The sequence below is a fragment of the Harpia harpyja genome, chromosome 4 (genome assembly GCF_026419915.1).
Source record: "Harpia harpyja isolate bHarHar1 chromosome 4, bHarHar1 primary haplotype, whole genome shotgun sequence".
In the NCBI taxonomy this organism is placed as follows: domain Eukaryota; kingdom Metazoa; phylum Chordata; class Aves; order Accipitriformes; family Accipitridae; genus Harpia; species Harpia harpyja.
Window position 1 is genome coordinate 59,392,200 of NC_068943.1, and position 19,630 is coordinate 59,411,829.

Consider the following 19,630-nt stretch of genomic DNA (forward strand, 5'->3'; position numbering starts at 1 on the left):
GATGGTGACTCAACCACTTCCCTGGGCAGCCTATTCCAATGCCTGACAACCCTCTCAGTAAAAAAATTTTTCCTAATATCTAACCTAAATCTCCCTTGCCTCAACTTGAGGCCATTTCCTCTTGTCCTATCTCCAGCCACCTGACAGAAGAGACCAGCACCCACCTCACTACAACCCCCCTTCAGGTAGTTGTCGAGAGCGATAAGGTCTCTCAGCCTCCTTTTCTCCAGACTAAACAGCCCCAGGTCCCTCAGCCGCTCCTCATAAGACTTGTGCTCAAGACCCCTCACCAACTTGGTTGCCCTTCTCTGGACACACTCCAGCACCTCAATGTCTTTCCTGTAGTGAGGGGCCCAAAACTGAACACAGTACTCGAGGTGCGGCCTCACCAGTGCCAAGTACAGGGGGACAATCACCTCCCTGCTCCTGCTGGCCACACTATTTCTGATACAGGCCAGGATGCCATTGGCCATCTTGGCCACCTGGGCACACTGCCGGCTCATATTCAGCTGGCTGTCAGCCAGCACGCCCAGGTCTTTCTCTGCCGGGCAGCTTTCCAACCACTCTTCTCCAAGCCCGTAGCGCTGCATGGGGTTGTTGTGACCCAAGTGCAGGACCCGGCACTTGGCCTTGTTGAACCTCATACAACTGGCCTTGGCCCATCGATCCAGCCTGTCCAGATCTCTCTGTAGAGCCTTCCTACCCTCAAGCAGATCGACCCTACCTCCCAATTTGGTGTCATCTGCAAACTTGCTGAGGGTGCACTCAATCCCCTCATCCAAATCGTTGATAAAGATATTAAACAGAACGGGGCCCAACACCGAGCCCTGAGGAACACCACTTGTGACCTACCGTCAACTGGATTTCACCCCATTCACCACAACCCTCTGGGCTCGTCCATCCAGCCAGTTTTTCACCCAGCGAAGAGTACACTTATCCAAGCCATGAGATGCCAGTTTCTCAAGGAGTATGCCATGAGAGACAGTGTCAAAGGCCTTGCTGAAGTCAAGGAAGATAACGTCCACAGCCTTTCCCTCATCCACCAGGCGGGTCACCTGCTCATATATTCTTTTAAGAGATGAAACTGGGGTTGGTGAATGAAATTACCTCTATATCAGTGTCAATATCTAGCGTATCAAATAAAGATACTGTAATTTTCTGCTTTTTGAGGCAGATGAAGCTGATAATAAAGTGGCATCTAACAGTTTTCATCCAGTGGTGATGGTAGTATTAGCAAGAGGAAAGTCTTCCTTAAGAAGTGTTGGATGATACCCGTTATCTATGTGATCTCTTGCAGATACGGAAACTCAATTTATCTTTACTATGGATACTCAAATTTATAGGGATGGTGCTGGCAGTTACTAAATCTATTGTCTTTCTGTTGTAGGACAGGTTTGAGACCAAATCTGTTTTAAATACCGGTCAAAGGCAACTGCAGGTATCTTATTGACAGCTTGTCTTATGCTGCTCACATAATAGGTAGAATGAAGCTGGACTGAGCTTTTGGCCCTTGAAATGCTTGTATTAGTACTGTAGTCAGTTTGGGTCCCCTACATAGTCAATGGAAAGAGATTCAGCCCATCAAATTTTTCTTTTATGCTTATGTTCTTGGTCAGCACTTAATCACTGTGGTAGCTGAACACTGTCATGTGGCCGTCCATTTTACAGACAGCAGTCTGGCAACCTGGACAAAAGGCAGGGTTACCTTGGATTCTTCATCAGCGGATTCAGAAAGACCGCATCCCATTCAGCCACATTCAGATCGGTATCACTGCCAGAGACCTGACTGCTTAAAAAGAGAAGTTGCATGTCATGAGTAAACTAGTGAATTAACTGAGCATCTCAAGTTAATTCTGTTTGGCAGGAAAAGTTTCTTTTGGTTTTGATAACTGGATTGCTTAAATCATAATTTTTCGTTGTAAAAAATACTCAGTTTTGGCTTGATCTTTCTCCTCTCTTTCTCTCTACCTCTCCCCAACCCCCTGCCCCAACTTGCTGTTTGTCTCATGCTGTGGACTGGACCTATTTTGTTTGCATTTTTTAATAAGGTAGATTTCTGAAACTAGCTGTATTATAGACCAAGTATTTTACTCTCATGGCTCTCCTAAGAATAGTAGAGTAGTTTGTAGTTCAATATTAAAATCTGTGTACGTTTTGTTTTATATATGACCACACTGCTCAACAGTTTCAAATGTGATTATGAAAATGTTTAAACAAATGCATTTTTTTCTTCAAAGTTATTTTCCCTAATGCATATCTACGTAATTAGAACATAACATAAACTATACTGTAGCATTACAATCAGGAATTAATTATTGTAACATGAAATTTTCATTTTTTGTCTTTCCTAACTGCAAAGGTGAGTATGGCTTAAAATTGAAAAAATATTAGTCCTTTTCATAGAAACCTGTTTGAAGATCATAAAGAAGTACAAAAGAAGAAAAGCTTTTTGTTTGTGTTTGCAATCAAATCTTTCTTAAAAGGAATTCTGACACACAGGCATTGTAGGTTTTTTTAATATTACATTGAAGAAAGCAAGATACAAGTCTCACTGGATTAACTGGAATTCAAGTATAGCAGAAAAAAACCATATTTAAAAATAAATGCTCGCAAACAAGAAGCTCAATGAGCCTTGCAAATGGCTATTCAAAGGTGATTTTCAAGTATTAGTGAAGCTTAATTTATTGCTTGCCTAATTTATTGCCTGCATCAAAACAAAACAGAAGAAAATAGGTCACCATAAAGAGGCTACTGAAAATTATTTAAATGGCAAAACATTCTGGAAGAGAATACAAAAAAACACATGTAAAGATGTTGTAGATCTAAAAGTAATCAATCTGTTCTAGTAAATTTATTCAGCACATACAGTGTACTCAGAAATATATTTCTGTTTTTAAAGACCGGTTGCAAATTTGCAAGATTTGTAAATCAAATCAACATGTTTGCCAACATGCTTTTGAAAATTCTTTAATCAAGTACTCAGTTAACATGCATAGTATAAAATATTAAAGGCAAGAGCTCTACAGTTCAGTGAGACATTTGTTGGTACAGCACATAAACAAAAGGAAAACTAAATAGATGTTCATGCTGTTTTCAGTGCTGCACTTCAAAAAATTAACTGACATGACATTCTTAGAGATCTGGTTAGTACTTTGATAGCTAAATCTGAAATACTGCATAAAAATATAGAAGAATCTTATTTGTTTAGGTGCAAGTATAGTTAAAATTCAGATTGAACTATGGTTAACTCATTGTTTTGGACTTAACTATTGTTCTGACTGCTGTTTATTTAATAGTAGCAGCCCATGCTGCAGGGCCAGTTGATGAACTAAAATGCCTATGCATAGAAGCGTAAGTGGAAAGAAACAATTCAGATCTGTTGCTGTCAATAGTACAGCTGTAAATTCACACATTTACATAATTAATTTCCAATGTGAACTGGTGTTCTCAGTTTAAAGACCTGCTGATATAAACCTCCTTTCTTGCAAACAGGAGTTGTAACAATGGTAGGGCAACGGAGCAAGGACTTTTCCTGCGCTTGAATAATTTGCAGGTCCTTTCACCTTTTGATGCTTGTTTCTGCTTAGCTTAAAAAAGAGACATTTTGTTATCTTCTCTTTTGGCTGATGGTAAGAAATCACTGTTATGAAATTTTATGACCTACTGACCTTTAGTACTGAAAAATTGGTTTATTTACAACAACAATCACTATCTAAAAGAATAGCATAAAACAGTTTGACATTTAGTACTTCTGTAATTACCTTATGTCATGTGTCAGCACTGGATATCTGTAGTTTGGATCACTTATCTACTCTCTGGTTTATATAAAGGCCTTCAGGTTCTTTATCAAAATGTGTATATGAACTTTTCATTCTGTGAAGTAAAAACCCAGGTCAATTATATCTATTTTCTGCAACCTTCTTAACTTTTCACACCCACTCTGCTAGAGTGTTGTTATAGATTGTGTCACTTGCCTGCAGTATCAACTGGAGAGTGATTCCTAGCTTCATTAATGTTGTCAGAGGTGTGGCTGCTACATAAACTAAGTATCTTCTTGACAAATGGCATTAGCTCCCTCAAATTCATTCTGCTTCACTATTGTTAACTTTATTATCTGTTCAGTTAATCAATAGCTGTCTTTCAAAAGAGTGTACCAATAATAGGTATTGGAAATATGTTTCTGAAGGTAGTGGAGATGGTAGTGTGGTTTGGGCAGTAGGCAAGAATTTAGTTTCTGATCCTGTCATCTACTTGGGTGACAACGCAGCAAAAATTGTGCCTCGCCTCGGTTTTAACACAGGAACACATAATTAGGTGGCAACAAGTTACCCCCAATAGACTTCCTGTAGTGTTTCTGCATGTGTCCTTGAACTTCAGCACCGTCTAACTAGTAGATAGAGTTTTAGTTTGGAGCTCAGAGTATGAACTGGACAGCTGTGTCTCAGCCAGCAATTCACATCCTGAACAATGGCCTGCATGGCTTTTTGCCCACATACAACTAATCTGTTTTAAAATAATGTATCAAATGCTGGTGCTTAATATTAATATAAATTAAGTCTGGTGGCAGTTTTTTATGGTTACTGTTTAATGATATGATCCTACTATGAGCTTTGCCATGGTGGTAAGGAGACCATCACTGCAGAACCAGTTACAAGATCAGGGCCTCAACATTTTGAATGCAGTTAAAATAGTTGAGTATAAATATATTAAGCCCAAGATAATTGTGCAAGAAGTCATCTTAATTGATATCAACTGGAGATAAAATGTTTGTTCTGTTTTACAGCATTTACAGAATTTCAGTGTTCTTAGTATGTGTCAAATAGTCTTAATGTTCTTAAGGATCTATATGTATATTTTACAGTTAAATATGTAAATATCTTAAACTATGAAAACTTGGTAAATGTAACTGTCATTGCAAAAAAAGGATTATTTTCAAACTCACAAAACAATAAAACAAACCTCACTAATTCAATGGAGCATGATACAACTTCACAGCATATGGGAATAAATTTACAATGTATAATTTTCATGCCAGAATTCTTGAGTTATCAGATAATGTATTTCCTTTCAGTGATTATTCTGCAAGCCATATTTAGGCCTTTCTTACAATAGAAGCTTTACTATGTATTTCAATACAGAGTGCTCTTGTGTGTTGTTCACCCATCTACAAAATAGTTTTCCTATTTAGATCGGGGAAGTTAGAATAAGGAGAAGAATGTGCTTCATTCATGTGTTTGGCAAAAATAATCTGAGTCATCGAAGTCTGAAGAGAAAGAAAGTAGCATTGAAGAGAAAGAAAGTAGCAACAGTAAATATTTGTCTAGAATAAATATAGCAACAGTAAATATTTGCCTAGAACTTAAGGTTTATGATAATTGAACAACTTGTTACTTGTGTTAGCTGAAAATATTCTTAAACCAATATTATAATATGAATTATTATGCACTGAGTAGATTTATAAGAGCATGCCTGTATTTCTACTTAAAATCAGAGGTTGGTCTTATGGACAGGGGACCTGATTTTCATTTATACTACAAAATTTACACTTCTTTTCTCAGTGGAAAAGGGACTTAAAAGAGAAGTAAATAAAGGTAAGAATAAAGCCCGCTGTGCTATTAAAGAGAGCAAAGACCTTAGGCAAGGAGTTTCAGTCCCAGGAGTAGTAGCTGTGAGGAGGGGCTGACCTAGGCTCAGAAAAAGTAGCTGCAGGTGAGGAGGGATCTCAGTTCACCAAGCATCTAAGAAAAAGAGAAAAAAAAGAAGATGAGCCCAAGCCTGCTTATGAAGGGAGAGGTGACATACTGCAACAATGATCTGGAAGCAGAGGTATCGGGGAGCAGAGGGGGGTTGGTGGGATACCAGTGGGTCAGCTGCAAGAGGTCTAGTCATGGGTGCCAACAAAGCAGAAAGAATGGGCACTACCAAAGCCAGCTTGCATTTGCCATTACAGAAGAATTAGTAACCCATTTGATGCAAATTTTATCAGCTCAGTCTTTTGCTTTTTGTAGCCACGGCATTTTTGATCTGATCTTGAATGACAGAACAGCGTTCACTGTTGTGGTTAACCACAGTCTTACTGTAAATAGTACTCCAACCCTGACTGCCATTTTTTGTGCACTGCAGAGCTTCTATTTACAATACATGCATCTCAGACTTTGCCAATGCAAAGTGAAAGATGAAGACTAGAACCTCTACTTATCAGAAAATTAAGTTAAATTTCCACAATTAAATGAATGAAACATTTAAGAATGAAGTCAGAATAGCTTATTTTCTGCATAGGTGGTAGAATTGCTAACCTGTGCAATGCAAAGAAAGGATTGCACAGTGGGAGGGTAAATCAGAATGCTATCTTTGCACCCATTTAACTTCTAACCAAATCAAAACTATGCCATTCTGTGCTATTTCTACAATGTCTTAAATCGAAACATTTGTGAAATTTAAAAGTATTGTGGCTAAAAATTCAGAGCTGATCTTACCAATGGACCCATTGAGCCAAGGCCTTAAAACCTGATCGGACTCCTATAGTCACTAGATTTCTACACAGGAGCAAGAAGCTATTCACACATACCTATTTGCGTGATTTGCTCTAAACATTTGGGCCAGTGTCACAGATGAGAAGTAGCCTGCTTACTCACTTGCATCCATTAGTGAGAAACAAGTACGTTTGGCAATGTCTATATGGCAATTTGTTCACCAAGCAGCAGAACTAAAGAATTTCCAATGATCTTCCTCTGCCCAGCTGATGTGTGCTTTGTGCTTGCCTCTTACGTGGCAGTGGTATAGCCAATATATACAATATACGCTCTTCACAATCCCCACATCTGCCTCCTTTCCCCCATACACTGCAGTCTCAGACCCCCCACACTTTTCCCTACAACCTGCCACCCTTTCTTTCCCCTCTCCTGTCCAGTTCCTCCCCATGTCTGCAGCACTCATGGCCACCATGCCACCACTGTCTTCCATAGGCTATACCCTCTTTGTTAGGTCTTCCAGCCTAGCAAGAAACAACATGTTCCGACTGGGCTAGATCTACAGATTTCACCAAGAAATGTGATTAGGGCCTGAGCTATCTCTACATGTCCCTCAGTTCTAGTACTAAGACAATCTTTCCTTGTGTCCACCTGCAGATTTGCACAGCATTTGCAGGAATTACTTGTTTTTGAGAATTTCTTTTCTGAGAAAACAAATCGGAAGATTAGCTTGATCAATGGATTAAAAATGTAAAAAGGTTAGACTGACACACAGACATAAGCATCATTTTCTTACGAAACCAAATTAAAACTATTAATATACATATAGAAATTTAGCAGTTTCCTTTAATTGCTGTGCTGCTGACTTTTGGTGGAATAAATTGTACATGTGAAGGAAGAATCTGGATTGTTTCTGCTTAATGCCAGAATACAAAATGAAGTTTTACAAATTCTCATGATTTTACTGACTTTATTTCTGTATGTGTTTATTATGTATCAAACAGGCTATACATACAACTGTAAAAAGTAGAAGCCTATCTTGTAAGATTGGGAGAATATTTTGCAATTATTATCTATGGGAGCATGACTGAGAAATTTTTACTGGTCTATTTTTAAATGAATAATTACAATAAATTTTAAGTTGATGTAGCTAAAAATGTAAAAGATAGTATCTTTAAAATTTTATTTTACATGCTTTACACAAAGAAATTGTATCAACTTAAAGCATACAGCAAGTAGCTACTGATCTAATGCACATAGTTCAATCTAAACTTTATCTTACAGAGTCAAATATTACATTTGTGAAGCATATCTGTGCTGCAGGGAGTTTCCTTGGTGAAGGAGAAATTGGTCATGAAGAGGAAGAAAAAACAGCCAATGATTTCTGCTTCAAATATTATATCACAGAAACACACAATAAGTTGTAGGATGACTTGATGTCTTACCTTGTTTGTTGAACATTTGATGTCTGAGTTACAAATCAGACATTGGGAATGAGCTGTAGTGATGCCAGAGATAGGATGTTAACATTGGAGGGGTGGAGTAAGGGAGGCAGACCTAAGGTCAAGGGTGATCTGTTCTGGAATCTATAGCTAGTAGAGCTATTGTGTAATTAATCCAAAGTCAAATAAAAAATTACATATTTTTCTGAATTAGAGTCCATTGTGGCTATTATGTTTTTCTTTTTTTAAAAAAAAATTAGACCCGTAGATCATGAAAGCAGTCTGGAGTAGGAGAAGACAGAAGGGTGGCCTGTGCTGATTCTTATAGAATAGTTCCCGGTATAGTATTTTTTGCCAAGAAAGTCTGATACCATGTGAGTAGTGAAAATTGATTCTGCAGCATTTTCTTTTATTTGGGCATTTTGTCCTACAGTGTCTGCCCAAACCCACATCTGAAGCACCTCATCTATTACGTGTATACATGTTATTGCAGTAGCTTTGTAACTTTGCTGTGGCATAGAGGTACCTGCTTTCAGACTAGCTTTGTATTTTACCTTGTTTCTGCTCCTAGGAGTGTCCCCCAAACTACAGCGATATTTTGGAGGGCATCCCCCTTTTTATCGCTCTTTCGCTAGGAATGCTGGATTTCTGGGAGCGCACTGGCCGACCTTCAGTGGGATAGGCAGATGGTCGTCAAATGCTGTCCTGTAGCCTGGCAGTTAAAGGATTTACTCTTAGAGGGGCGGTTGGGATAGTGTTGTGACACCGAGCCATGCCTCTGGCATGTAAAATACAAAGTTCAGATGCTCTGTTGTAGTCAGCATTTCCTATTCTCTAGCTCTACATTGCTCCTAACACATTTTCAGAGGTCCATGTTCTTGGGATGCACTCACCTCGGGAGCTGGGCATTGCCTTTCACAAGCACCCCACTCTCCCAGGTAACTGTATGGAAAGAGGAGAAATACAATATCAGTGCCCTGAATCACTCATGCAGTGCATACTTCCTAATTATTTGGCATGACAGCGGCTATATTGAAGGTGTTGGAGTGGACCCTAGAAATCAATTTCAGCATTTGTTGATGTTACGAAGTGGCCAGATAGTTATTTTCTCTATTAGTAGTTAAGCAAAGATTTACTAAACTGAGAATTTTTTTTAAACAAAGCACTCCTAACATAGATACTGGAGCAGGCTAACCATTGTAGAACATCTCCATTTGTCAGTAAGCCTTTACAACCATCAAAATATCCCTGCTGATTGTTTGTGGAGATATTGTGAAAGCAGACAATCAGTGTTGCATGAGCCAGAAGAAGAACCAGCTATTAAATTGAATGCCAGTTTTACCTCAACAGTAGAGGTATTTTATCCCTTTTTTGCCAAATCCTAATCAATTTTAAAGAGGGAGGGATGGAGTCCTTAAAGCTCAATGGGAGGAATTTTTATATTTTTTCATACCTACCTCTTTGCAATAGCAGGGCCTAGCTCATGTAGTTAAAGGAACATTGTAAATACTGAGAGGCACTTTTCAAATACAGAAAGATCCCTTTTTTGTCATCATCTTCATCATTCTCATCACCATTGTGCTGGAATATAATGATGTGGTAAATGGTGAGATGTAGCTGCATAACTCTTAAAGTTGGTTTATATTCCTTCAAAAGGAACAAGAAAGAATAATTCCTCTGAACAAAATATTCAGACTTTACAATGCCATATTTTGTTACAGAAGCAAATATTCTCTCTCTCTCTCTTTTTTTTTTTTCTCCTGTAGACTATTAACTAATCAGAAGGTATTTCAGATTAGAGTATTGTTAGACTGGACCAGTATTTTTTGGGCAGATGTCCATTCTCACTGACACAACAGTAACCAGCGTTCAAATAATTAGCTGGTTTGTGAGTGCTCAGAGTCCAAAGAAAGGGAGAACCAAAAAGCTAAACTCAAGATTAGAATAATTGACAAAATCTCAATTCCCTTTTTAGGTACGTGGAGAATTTTGCTTCACCTAGGTCATTCAGTGCAGAACTGAACTGCAGTTCTTTAGAAGTCTGGGGTTTTAACATTTTCTTACAAACTTTCTCTCATTTTTGAGGGCAAATTTTTTAAAAGAATCTCTCTTGGACACTGAGTATTTAGTGCTCATTTAAAAGCTTGCTTCTGTTTTTTGGAGAGTTCCCTCTGTGTCTCTGACACTGAACGAAAAAATAAGGACTTGAAAGACTTCTCTGATCTGTCAGTTTGGAAGGCACACAGCAGCATTAAAACATGATCGGATAGCTTTATATTCAATAGGAGGACACAACTAAAAAGGCCCATGGAGCCTACATACAGGAGCTTTGGAGTAATTTGGGGAACTTATGTTAGATTATTTGTCATGCCAAAGTCTCCTAGTCTTACATTGCCTTCTGGGCAGATGTGCCTCCTCTCCAGCTGAACAGATCATCTGCCAATCAAAGGTTTGTGGGGTTTTTTTTAGTCAAACCATGATAGGATTTTGAGAAGTTCACCCAATTCAATCACTTCCTATTAGTGAGAGATTCTAATCTAGGATCTATGGGCCTTGGGGAATGCAAGTTTTGTTTCACTTGCTAAAGTAAGAAAGTAAAAAAAGAGAAAACAAATAAAATTATAATGTACAATCTCCTTTTAGTGTAGTCCACATGGAAAATGAGGGGCTGCCCTCATCCATATTTATACAATAAATGGTTCCCATGTTCAACAGACCACCATGCTACTAATCTCCTTGCATTTTTTCCAAACCTCATTCTCGCCCAAGATGAAAGTATATTCCATTTACTAGATGCGAGTTGTGAGCTTTTACTTTTTGCTTTTTTTTGATAGAACTATGGGATTTAGTAAGTCAGCAAGACTTTTTGTACATTTGGGGATCAGTGTAAAGAAAATGCTATTTCCACTTGGTGCTATTTCAGTGGATTAGGCAGTGCATCAAAACATACATATTAGCTTGAATGATAATACCTCAAGGTCTCATACCTCTGCTAGGACTATGATAGCTTCCTTGATGCTACCTGAGATTCTTGCACGTATTTTTCATCATAGCACTCTTGACGTAAATGCCTGATACTCTGTGTGATAGGAATTCTGCAATCATCTTGTAATTGATTCATTATCTAGATGGCACTAATGGAAAGGAAATGAAGAGTCCACTTCAAAAAAAGAAAAAAAGTTCAAGTACAGTACCATACCAGCAGTGGTTCTTAAGGGTGCTGTCTTTGTGTTAACTCCCCTTCTGAGTCCAGCTTTCAGTGGATTCTTGGGTTTAGTGAAATAAGTGAAAGTAATTGGTCTGATGGCCCACTTATAACTACACCACTGCAGGAAATAACCTAGGGAAGTCTGTTGGTTACTGTGTCTCAGAAGACTCCCAATGCTCCTTTGAAACCCAACACATCCTCTAGTGGGAATATTCAGATGGATTGTTTAAAAAACCACAGAAAACAGCTTATAACTGTAGTCGAGGTACATAATATTTCAATTGCTATATTTTATATGCTTCACATCTGTTGTTTTGTCTAGTTTAATTGATTTAGTGTAAGTGCTTATTTTTATTTAGAAAGACATCTCTTTTTATATTTAGCACTATAACTAATGTCTGCAAATATCATGTGTTCAAACCTGTTTCTTCCCAATGTACAGTGTTTAAAAAATTTGGCCTAAAAGTCAAATTCTCCTAAGCCAGATCTTTAAGTAGTGGCTTCACTTTTGCATGTGTCAAGGTAATAACCATATAGTAAAAATAGATTATAACGTGTATATGAGAAGCATCAAGCACAAAGTTATTTACTTTAGTGAGAGCAACTGTAAATTTAAACAAATGTTGATCTGTCTCTGTATATGATGTATCTATAGACATATATACATTTCTTGTCCTATTCTTTCCCATGCATTATTCATTTTATTGTGCTCAAAAACTACAACTTACATATAACAAAATATCATCGGTGCTAGGTTCTTCTAGCACTTAGTTTCCAAAATACTTGCAGTTTCACTGGTGATAGAGGGTAATTAATTTGCTCATGCAATGTCTTTCCTTCTTTTGATAGTGCTAAGGCTCCATCTGCCACCAGATGTCTTTCTGCCTGACTGAGATGTTTCTGTGGTCTTTGAGGACTAACTTACATATTAAAGGTGAGCTGTTACCTATTACTAAAACAAAACAGCAAAGCTTGTTGATGAATATTAAACTGATACAAAATTCTGAATACCCAAATGAAGTGGTTTTTATACTTAAGAGAAAGAAAACTAGGCAGCAATACAATGTTTGAACTTGGTCAGCTTCTTTGCTTATCTTGTCATAGAACTAGAGCATCCTTTCAAGTAAAAAATGTTAAGATTATATTTAATTGGATGCATTTACCTTTTCAGGAAGCCATGGCCTACTTGACTGTAAGCTTCAGTTTAATGCCTAGTTTGGGTGAATGAAGATCTATAGTCTAGTGATATGCAGAGGCATTGTGATTTGTACTTAGCATGAAAATAAAAAATTACTGCATGTTCTGGGTATTTTGCATGATTACTTGAAATTTTATATTTACAAGGATATATTTATCTTATTAATTGATTGTTCCAGGAGACACATAACTAATTACTAGCCGTGTAGAAATTACCTTCATTCATCTTGCCTTGCTATTGCTAAAATATAATACTAAAAAAACTCCCACTGGTTTTTAAGTGGGCCATATCAAAATATTATTTATGCCAATTGTAGTGTACAATACTTTTGTTGAAATATTATTTTGAATATTATTGACAATTCAACTGAATACAAATGAATATTCAGTTGAATGTTATTATTCAAATACAGTCTCAATATGTCTTGGCATACCACCTTCATGTGAGAACTGTTCTGTAACGACAATAATACAAAAAAGTCAAAAGCTGTATTTCCTAGAAAACTCTGATGGTTTAAGTAAACACACAGTTGTGATTTATTGTAATTAAAGGTGTACTGTGGCCTACTGTGCCTAGTTTCCACCTTTGACCTTCTTGCTTCCTCTTTGTCCATTTATTCATTGCCTACAAACCTCATTCTGAAATTCTGAGGCAGAAGGGAGGACTGCTGTCTTGTTTTAAAAGCTGCCTGCTCATTGCAGTGCCTTCCTGCGTTCTTCCATGTAAGGAAATTCTCCCCATGGTATATCCCTGTCTGAGTTCAGAAGGAGACAGATGCGGTGTCAAACTGATTATTTTAAAACAGTGCAACTTAAAGCCATACTTAGATCTACTTGGTGGAGCTTGCCATGGCACACCTAAGTATTTACCAGTCAGCCACATCAGGAGCTGGCTGGTACGGCTTGCAGTCCCAATGTACCTGAAACATCCACATTTCTGTGCCATGGAAACCAGGTAGACAATAATACCTATAGATTAAGAATATTGGATCCTTTGAAAGGGCAACTTTGTGAGTTCATGAATCTTAAAAAAATCCTGTTGTCTTTAGCTCAGCTGTGTCAGTCATCAGAAAACATTTTAAGTTATTCTAAGGTACGCTTTTCACTGTGATCCTTACCTTTCCTTGTGAAAGAACACAAAAGATGCTAATTAGGAAGGTGGTAAAAATACTTTTGCATGTTGTCAGCTGGAAGAGAATGAAAGTGTATGTGAAGGACGAGAGCTCCAAATAAATGTAAGGACCTGTCCCATTCTCCTTCAGCCCTTGCTTGCTGGCTTTTGAAAGTCCTACCAGTACTCGGACTACATGCTGTAGTTTTTCCAACGTTGCGTGTGTTTTAGCACCTAACACTCTGCTCCAGCTAGCAAAAATTGAGATGCTGAACTTTGCTTGCTAGGTTGTGTTTTGTTTCCAGTGTCACATTCATAATTAAATATGTTTACATTGTACAGATGAAGATATTGGGATCCACCAGTACTATGACAAGAAAGAGCCAGGTAAAGTATAAATAACCATAACTAAAACAGAACAAAACTTCCAAACATTCAATCTTTGGCACCGGCTGCTTGCTCTGAAAAGTGCAACTTCAAATTTCTTCTTAATACATGCCCCTGTATTTCTGTAGAGCAAGGAAGCACAGAACGAGAGTCTCTCTCCCAAGTCTCGGCAGCACATTTGAAAACTTTTTATTCCACAGAAGAAAAAAATTGGAAAGATGTTTACGTAAAAGCAGCCTTTACGCCGCTGGAAACCTCAGTGGGATTTCATACTCTGAATTCCTACACGTGGATATCCTCCCCAGCCCCGTCCCCTGCCGCAGCGCACCGGTGGGGCCGGGGGGTCGGTGGGGCCGGAGGGTCGGTGGGGCCGGAGGCTCGGGCCGCCGCCGCCGTAGGCGGGTGTTTGCCGGAGCCCCAGCAGGGGGCAGCGCGAGCGCGCGGGAGTGCCCGCCCCGGCCTCCCGCCTCCCCGCCGGGCGTCTGAAATGGCCATTTCAGAGTGAACGATCAATTTTCTTTATCTGATTAATCCTGTTAATCCCAGAAGTTTCACGATGGGCCAAGAGGTCTGCTCGGCTAGAGTTACTTCCTCTTTGCGGCCAGGTTGGAGCGGAGGCTTGTGCGGGCATCCCGTGGGCTGAGTTTCGTGGTTAACGCGCTGCCTCCGCGCAGCCTCTGCTGACAGACTGACTCCGCTTCTCTGCTGGGCTCGGTTGCAGCTCGCTTCGCTGTCTGATGAGATCGGAGGCTCAGTAACGCCGGCCCACCTGTTGGGCTGCATAAGCCTTTCTTTCACTGCAAATTTAAGATATCTGACTTACGAGGTGAAAACATCAGGGCTGTCTTAATGTTTTGTAAATTTCTGTGTTTTATCAGACTGTATGAATCTTCTCTCTAATATTAATATTTGCTGACAGCAGTTGTAAGGATTATCATTCATCTTTTCATCCTTTCTTTCCTTTAGCATCACAAATGAAGCACGGTTACTTAGAAGAGAAGCAAAAGCTAGCAGAGTGTAAGGACGTTTTTTGAATTTCTTGTTACAGTAAGACCAAATTATTAATTTGGATTGGTGATGCCCCAGGAAAAGCATTAAAATAACCTCAGACTGCTTCCAGTGTAACTTTCTGGGTATGCCATCCAAGACAGTCGGTCACAGAACTACACAGCACAAAACCATCGAAAAGCTGTAATTACTCCTTCCTGGTATATTTGCAATCTGGCTCTTTCTGTGCCACTAAGCATGGTAGTGTGTATTGCTTCTCAAATTCATTGCCAAGAGTAATCACAAAAATAATCACAATCCAGATTTTTCTGTATGAAATTTACTCAGCAGATGAGCAATAAACATTTTCCCAGTCAGCTCTTGAATTGAAATACCAACTGCCTCAAAACTGAAAATTATAACTAAAATACTTTCAGCTAAAATAAAATTCCAGGTTAATAATCAGCTGCCTTCATAGAACGCTTTTAGCTTTGAAACATTTATGCTGCTCCTGCATTATCTGGTTAAAAGCAATTTCAGTTTATGCTACCACAGAGCAGTACCGTGACAGGTAAAGATTTTTATATTAGTACAACTTTTCTTTAGCTCAAGCTTTACAACTCCTGCATAGTTATTATTGCTCAGAGCATTCATTAATGAATGACAACTCTGAAAAATCTAATTGATTTTTAGACGACTTCACAAAGTAATATGTATGCTGTAAGTATTGCCTTAACGTTTTATCTTATCATAATGAAAATTCATGTGGAATTGTGCGTGCGTTTGAAGGCAAAATGTGTTCCAAAAGGATAAGTTATTTTCAACACCATAAGGTGTGTTTGGAGCATGTTGAAGCCCTGCTGGGGATGGATATAAAGGTGCACACAGCCATGTGGTAAATCTACACCCACTGTGGAGGGTTGTGTGTCAGGAAGAATCAATACAGCTCTGTAAAGGTGGGGAGGTGAGAAAGGGTTATAAGTAGGGAGGAGCATAATGGATTTACATCCCTTGTGCTCTGCGTAGCATTATCTTACAGGCACTGCCTGTATGAAAAGAGAAGCAGGCCCAGATAAACCCCGTTATACGGAAGCCCCAACTGTTATCTTTTATACGTGTGACATGCAAAAGGAACACAAGCTACTGCACCTTGTTGCTGTAAATACAGGGGTGGCCTAGGCACAAAGCACTGTATGGCACATTTCTTAAAGAGGAGTACTGGGTAACTTTATTCACAGCTACTGATTTGTATATGTAGTTTGGTATCTGTACAGGCAATTTCCCATTTTGCATACGTGGATAAATATTCCAGTATTTATGAAGGCACCCATTGAAAATGTGATCTTACATGCCTAATTAATATTATCATAACAGTTCCACCAACATTGGCTTCAGTCCAAGAAAATACAAAGAGAAGTTGTATGTTGGTGTGCTCTTTTGTTGATATATGAAATCCTTCATTTTTTCACTCTATAGCACTTCTATTGTAAGCTCCTTTTTGCAGGAAGGTTTAAACACAACTGTTAAGTCATTCAGTCTGGAAGCTGGCATACAAACTGACAGCTTGGAGCTCAAAACTTTTCATCAGGTTTCCTTTAAATAGGCTAGATTTTAAAAAGACAATGTGTTCTAGTTTCTCATGGTTTTTATTATATACTTATGAACAGAAAACTCCTCACTTTTAAATGATAAATTTTCACAAGTTATTAGGGCCTGATTCTCAGCAATGAAACAATCGAATTGCTAGCAATTCCAGAGGAAGCCTTGCCTCCTGGTTTCAGGATTAATGTATTAGGCCAGAATTTTCAAAGTAGTTTGCTGAACATTAATAAATTTGTTAAAGGACTGTAGCAGTCATGCAGTTTCTTGTTTGCTTGACTTGGCAGATTCTTCAGACTAAATTTTCAAGAACAAATCCTATAAATAACTATACTCCATAAGTTATGGCGTTCACAATTACCTGTTGTTAATACCTCTATATATGCATATATTCATGCATATATATTTTGCAGACACGTTAGTGCCTGCTTTTTGAAATTAGGCAATGAAATGCTAGTTCAAAAGAATAGTATCTGTTTAGGGTTTGATAACTTGAATCTGAGTTAACATACTGAATGTGAGATGCTTTCTCATTGCAAGAGCTTAGCAGCTGGGTAAGATGCTACATCCTGAGAGCTTTGTACACAATTGCCATGGTGAAGTCATAGTCAGTGTGGATATTTCATGCTAACTGTTCCTCTGACAGAACCTTTCAAAAGGATATCATTTGACAATAGAAACCATAGCCATTTCCTTTCAGTTATAGGTAAATTTTACATTTAAGGTAGCTCCTAGAAATCTTAGTTTTGTGTTTGCACAGAAAAGGAAGCTCAACTTGAAGAACTTTTTTTTTATTGTATATAAATGTATGTTTGTACACACACACACACACACACGCATATATATATGCACACATACATATATAGTTGCCTATGTATACACATTTCTCTATCTTTTTTGGTTTTTACTTTTATTTGCCAGCTCGAGATTATCCTTGGATACTGAAAAACAAGCGACCAGACAAACTGCGAGATACACTCAAGGAGGTAGAGGTATGTTTCAGAAAGTTTCAAGTACAGCAACATATAATCCGGTTTTCAAACCTCTTTCAACACCTTTAATTTTCATAAAGATCCAACTCTCCCAGTGATGATAAATGTGCTTTTGTCTGGTGGGCTGTTCTAAAACAGCTGCATCTTTGTGTGGCATACTTCATCTATAAACTTGAAAATCAGAAGTATGTTAACTGATAGTGACAATGTATACTGCCAACTCCACTCTCTGTTTTCTGTTGTCCTTTAGGACTTAATGCAAAACAGTCAATGTATGCTGAGCAAATGGAAGAACAAACATATCTGTCAGGTAAAATGTTTTGACAAGCTTTTGCAATGTTCAGCCAGTGGAGCCGAACAGCCGTTCAGTGATTGATGCAATAGTGTTAAAAGGTTAACTAACACAGAAAATAATTGGTTTCTTTTTAATGTATGGGCTCTTATTACCTAGATTGTGTTTATTTAAATTTCTAACATGAAATAGATGTTACAAAACAAAAAAATGTTTTTTATCAACAAGAAAAATTACATTAAAGGACCCCGATTCTGTGAGATTATTATTATTTGGGGAAACTGAAAGCATCCTGTACTTCAAAATAGCAGGCTAAGGGAGCAGTTAAAATATATAGACAGGTCTGGAATCTATGTTATATTACATTTTTATATCTTAATTATTTACATGTCTGTCGCAAATCTTTTTACTTTGTACTTGTGTAATATGGGAGGGAAGCTATAATTCTAAACCAGCTAGATCGTTAATCAAGTTATGGTACAAAAGATATTGTGACATGTGGCACATTCTATGTAGCTATGTTCTCTGTCTATGTAAGTTCCACATATTGTGTACAAGAAACAGCTTGTCACATCCTTGTTAACACAGAACGGTAGGGTAGGTGGGAGATCTGAACATGTTACGTGCTCTAGCTCCTTAATCATGAGCTTGTTCTGAAAAACATATGTATTTTACAAGTTTCTGCAGTCTTCATTTTTCATGAGGAATGTGCATCATATTTGAAACTGCTTTGGCATGGGGAATACTTATAAATATTACTAATACCATTCCTAAAAAGAAATTTTTGTCTTCTAAGTTCTATGTTTTTTCAGAGTCATCATTTTTTTCTTCTAATTCAAGGAGTTCCAAATGTGTGTTAGCAGGAATAATATTAAATATTCGAACATTATACAGCTGAAATTCCAGAAATGTCTTTAAGAATAGCAAAATTTTTAAATACCTGACATGCCAAGTAGTATATAGTCTTTTTGTATCAATAATAAAGATATTATTGTCTAAGCTACATTTGCCTATCAGATCTTACAGGTAGGAAATGTATATTATTCATGTACAGATTACATAGTATATATCTGTGAATGTTGATCTTCTATCACTGATTTAAATATTAATTGTATACTAATTTAAACAACTCATTTTTTTCTGCTATTATTGTTCTGATTAGGAAAGGAATTTGGTTAAGAAATCCTGAGTCAATTAGCCATGAGTGTATTCATCTGCTTCCCAGTTTGCTGTCTCTTCATTTGCTTTCCCTGTCCATTCTCCCTCTATCATTTTCCTTCCCCTCCCATCTATCTGCATCCACCTGCATTCCTTACCAATACATACTGTGAAACAGTGAACTTCTTGCCAAAATTTGATTGTCCTGCCTTTATAATTTAACACCTTTGGTTGACTATCAATTCTGTATAAAAGTCTTTTTTTTGACTTAGCATTCTCTAAGTAGTTTCAGGCTTACATAAACAAAAAGGAGACAAATACAATTTTACTTATTTCTTGTAGAAGACAGGAAAGAAAAGAGATGGATGTTTTTATCTTAGTATATTAGGTCTGGCTCTATATTGGATTGAATCATGTAAAGGGGTAGCTTGATAAATTGAGTATTTTTTTAGGGCTTTTTAGATGGCTTGTGTAGTCAGAGCATAAGTGATAGTACTTAGCTTATAACATAGCTAGAGTTCAAGTTATAAATAAAAATCATAGCAATTTCTCTCTCCTTAAATTCTGCTTTTGATTTCTCAATCACAAAACAAAATGTTTTTTTATATAATAATGGCTGATAATTGAAGTCTCCAACAGGGTTTAGAATCTTCTGCCAAAACAATTGTTGTATTCCACTTTCTGTCTTCCTGAAAATATAAGCTCTCCAACAAATGAAAATAAAACAGAGAAAAATGAATAATTTGGGAGAGTCTAGAACAGAAAAGCCATCTTCTATCAATTTTTA

The 19,630-nt window shown here is 37.7% G+C and overlaps 1 protein-coding gene across 2 annotated transcripts in view; it reads left to right on the top strand.

The window, feature by feature from the left end:
* WDPCP (WD repeat containing planar cell polarity effector) overlaps positions 1-19,630 on the top strand; it is a 161,292-nt gene that overhangs the window by 41,432 nt on the left and 100,230 nt on the right. For both annotated transcript variants that reach the window (XM_052784223.1, XM_052784226.1), the window contains exons 3-7: positions 11,970-12,054; positions 13,771-13,815; positions 14,782-14,832; positions 17,323-17,393; positions 17,644-17,703. In XM_052784223.1, coding sequence (XP_052640183.1) covers positions 11,994-12,054; positions 13,771-13,815; positions 14,782-14,832; positions 17,323-17,393; positions 17,644-17,703 — 288 coding nt within the window. In that variant the 5' untranslated portion in view covers positions 11,970-11,993. The remainder of the gene's footprint in view (positions 1-11,969; positions 12,055-13,770; positions 13,816-14,781; positions 14,833-17,322; positions 17,394-17,643; positions 17,704-19,630) is intronic.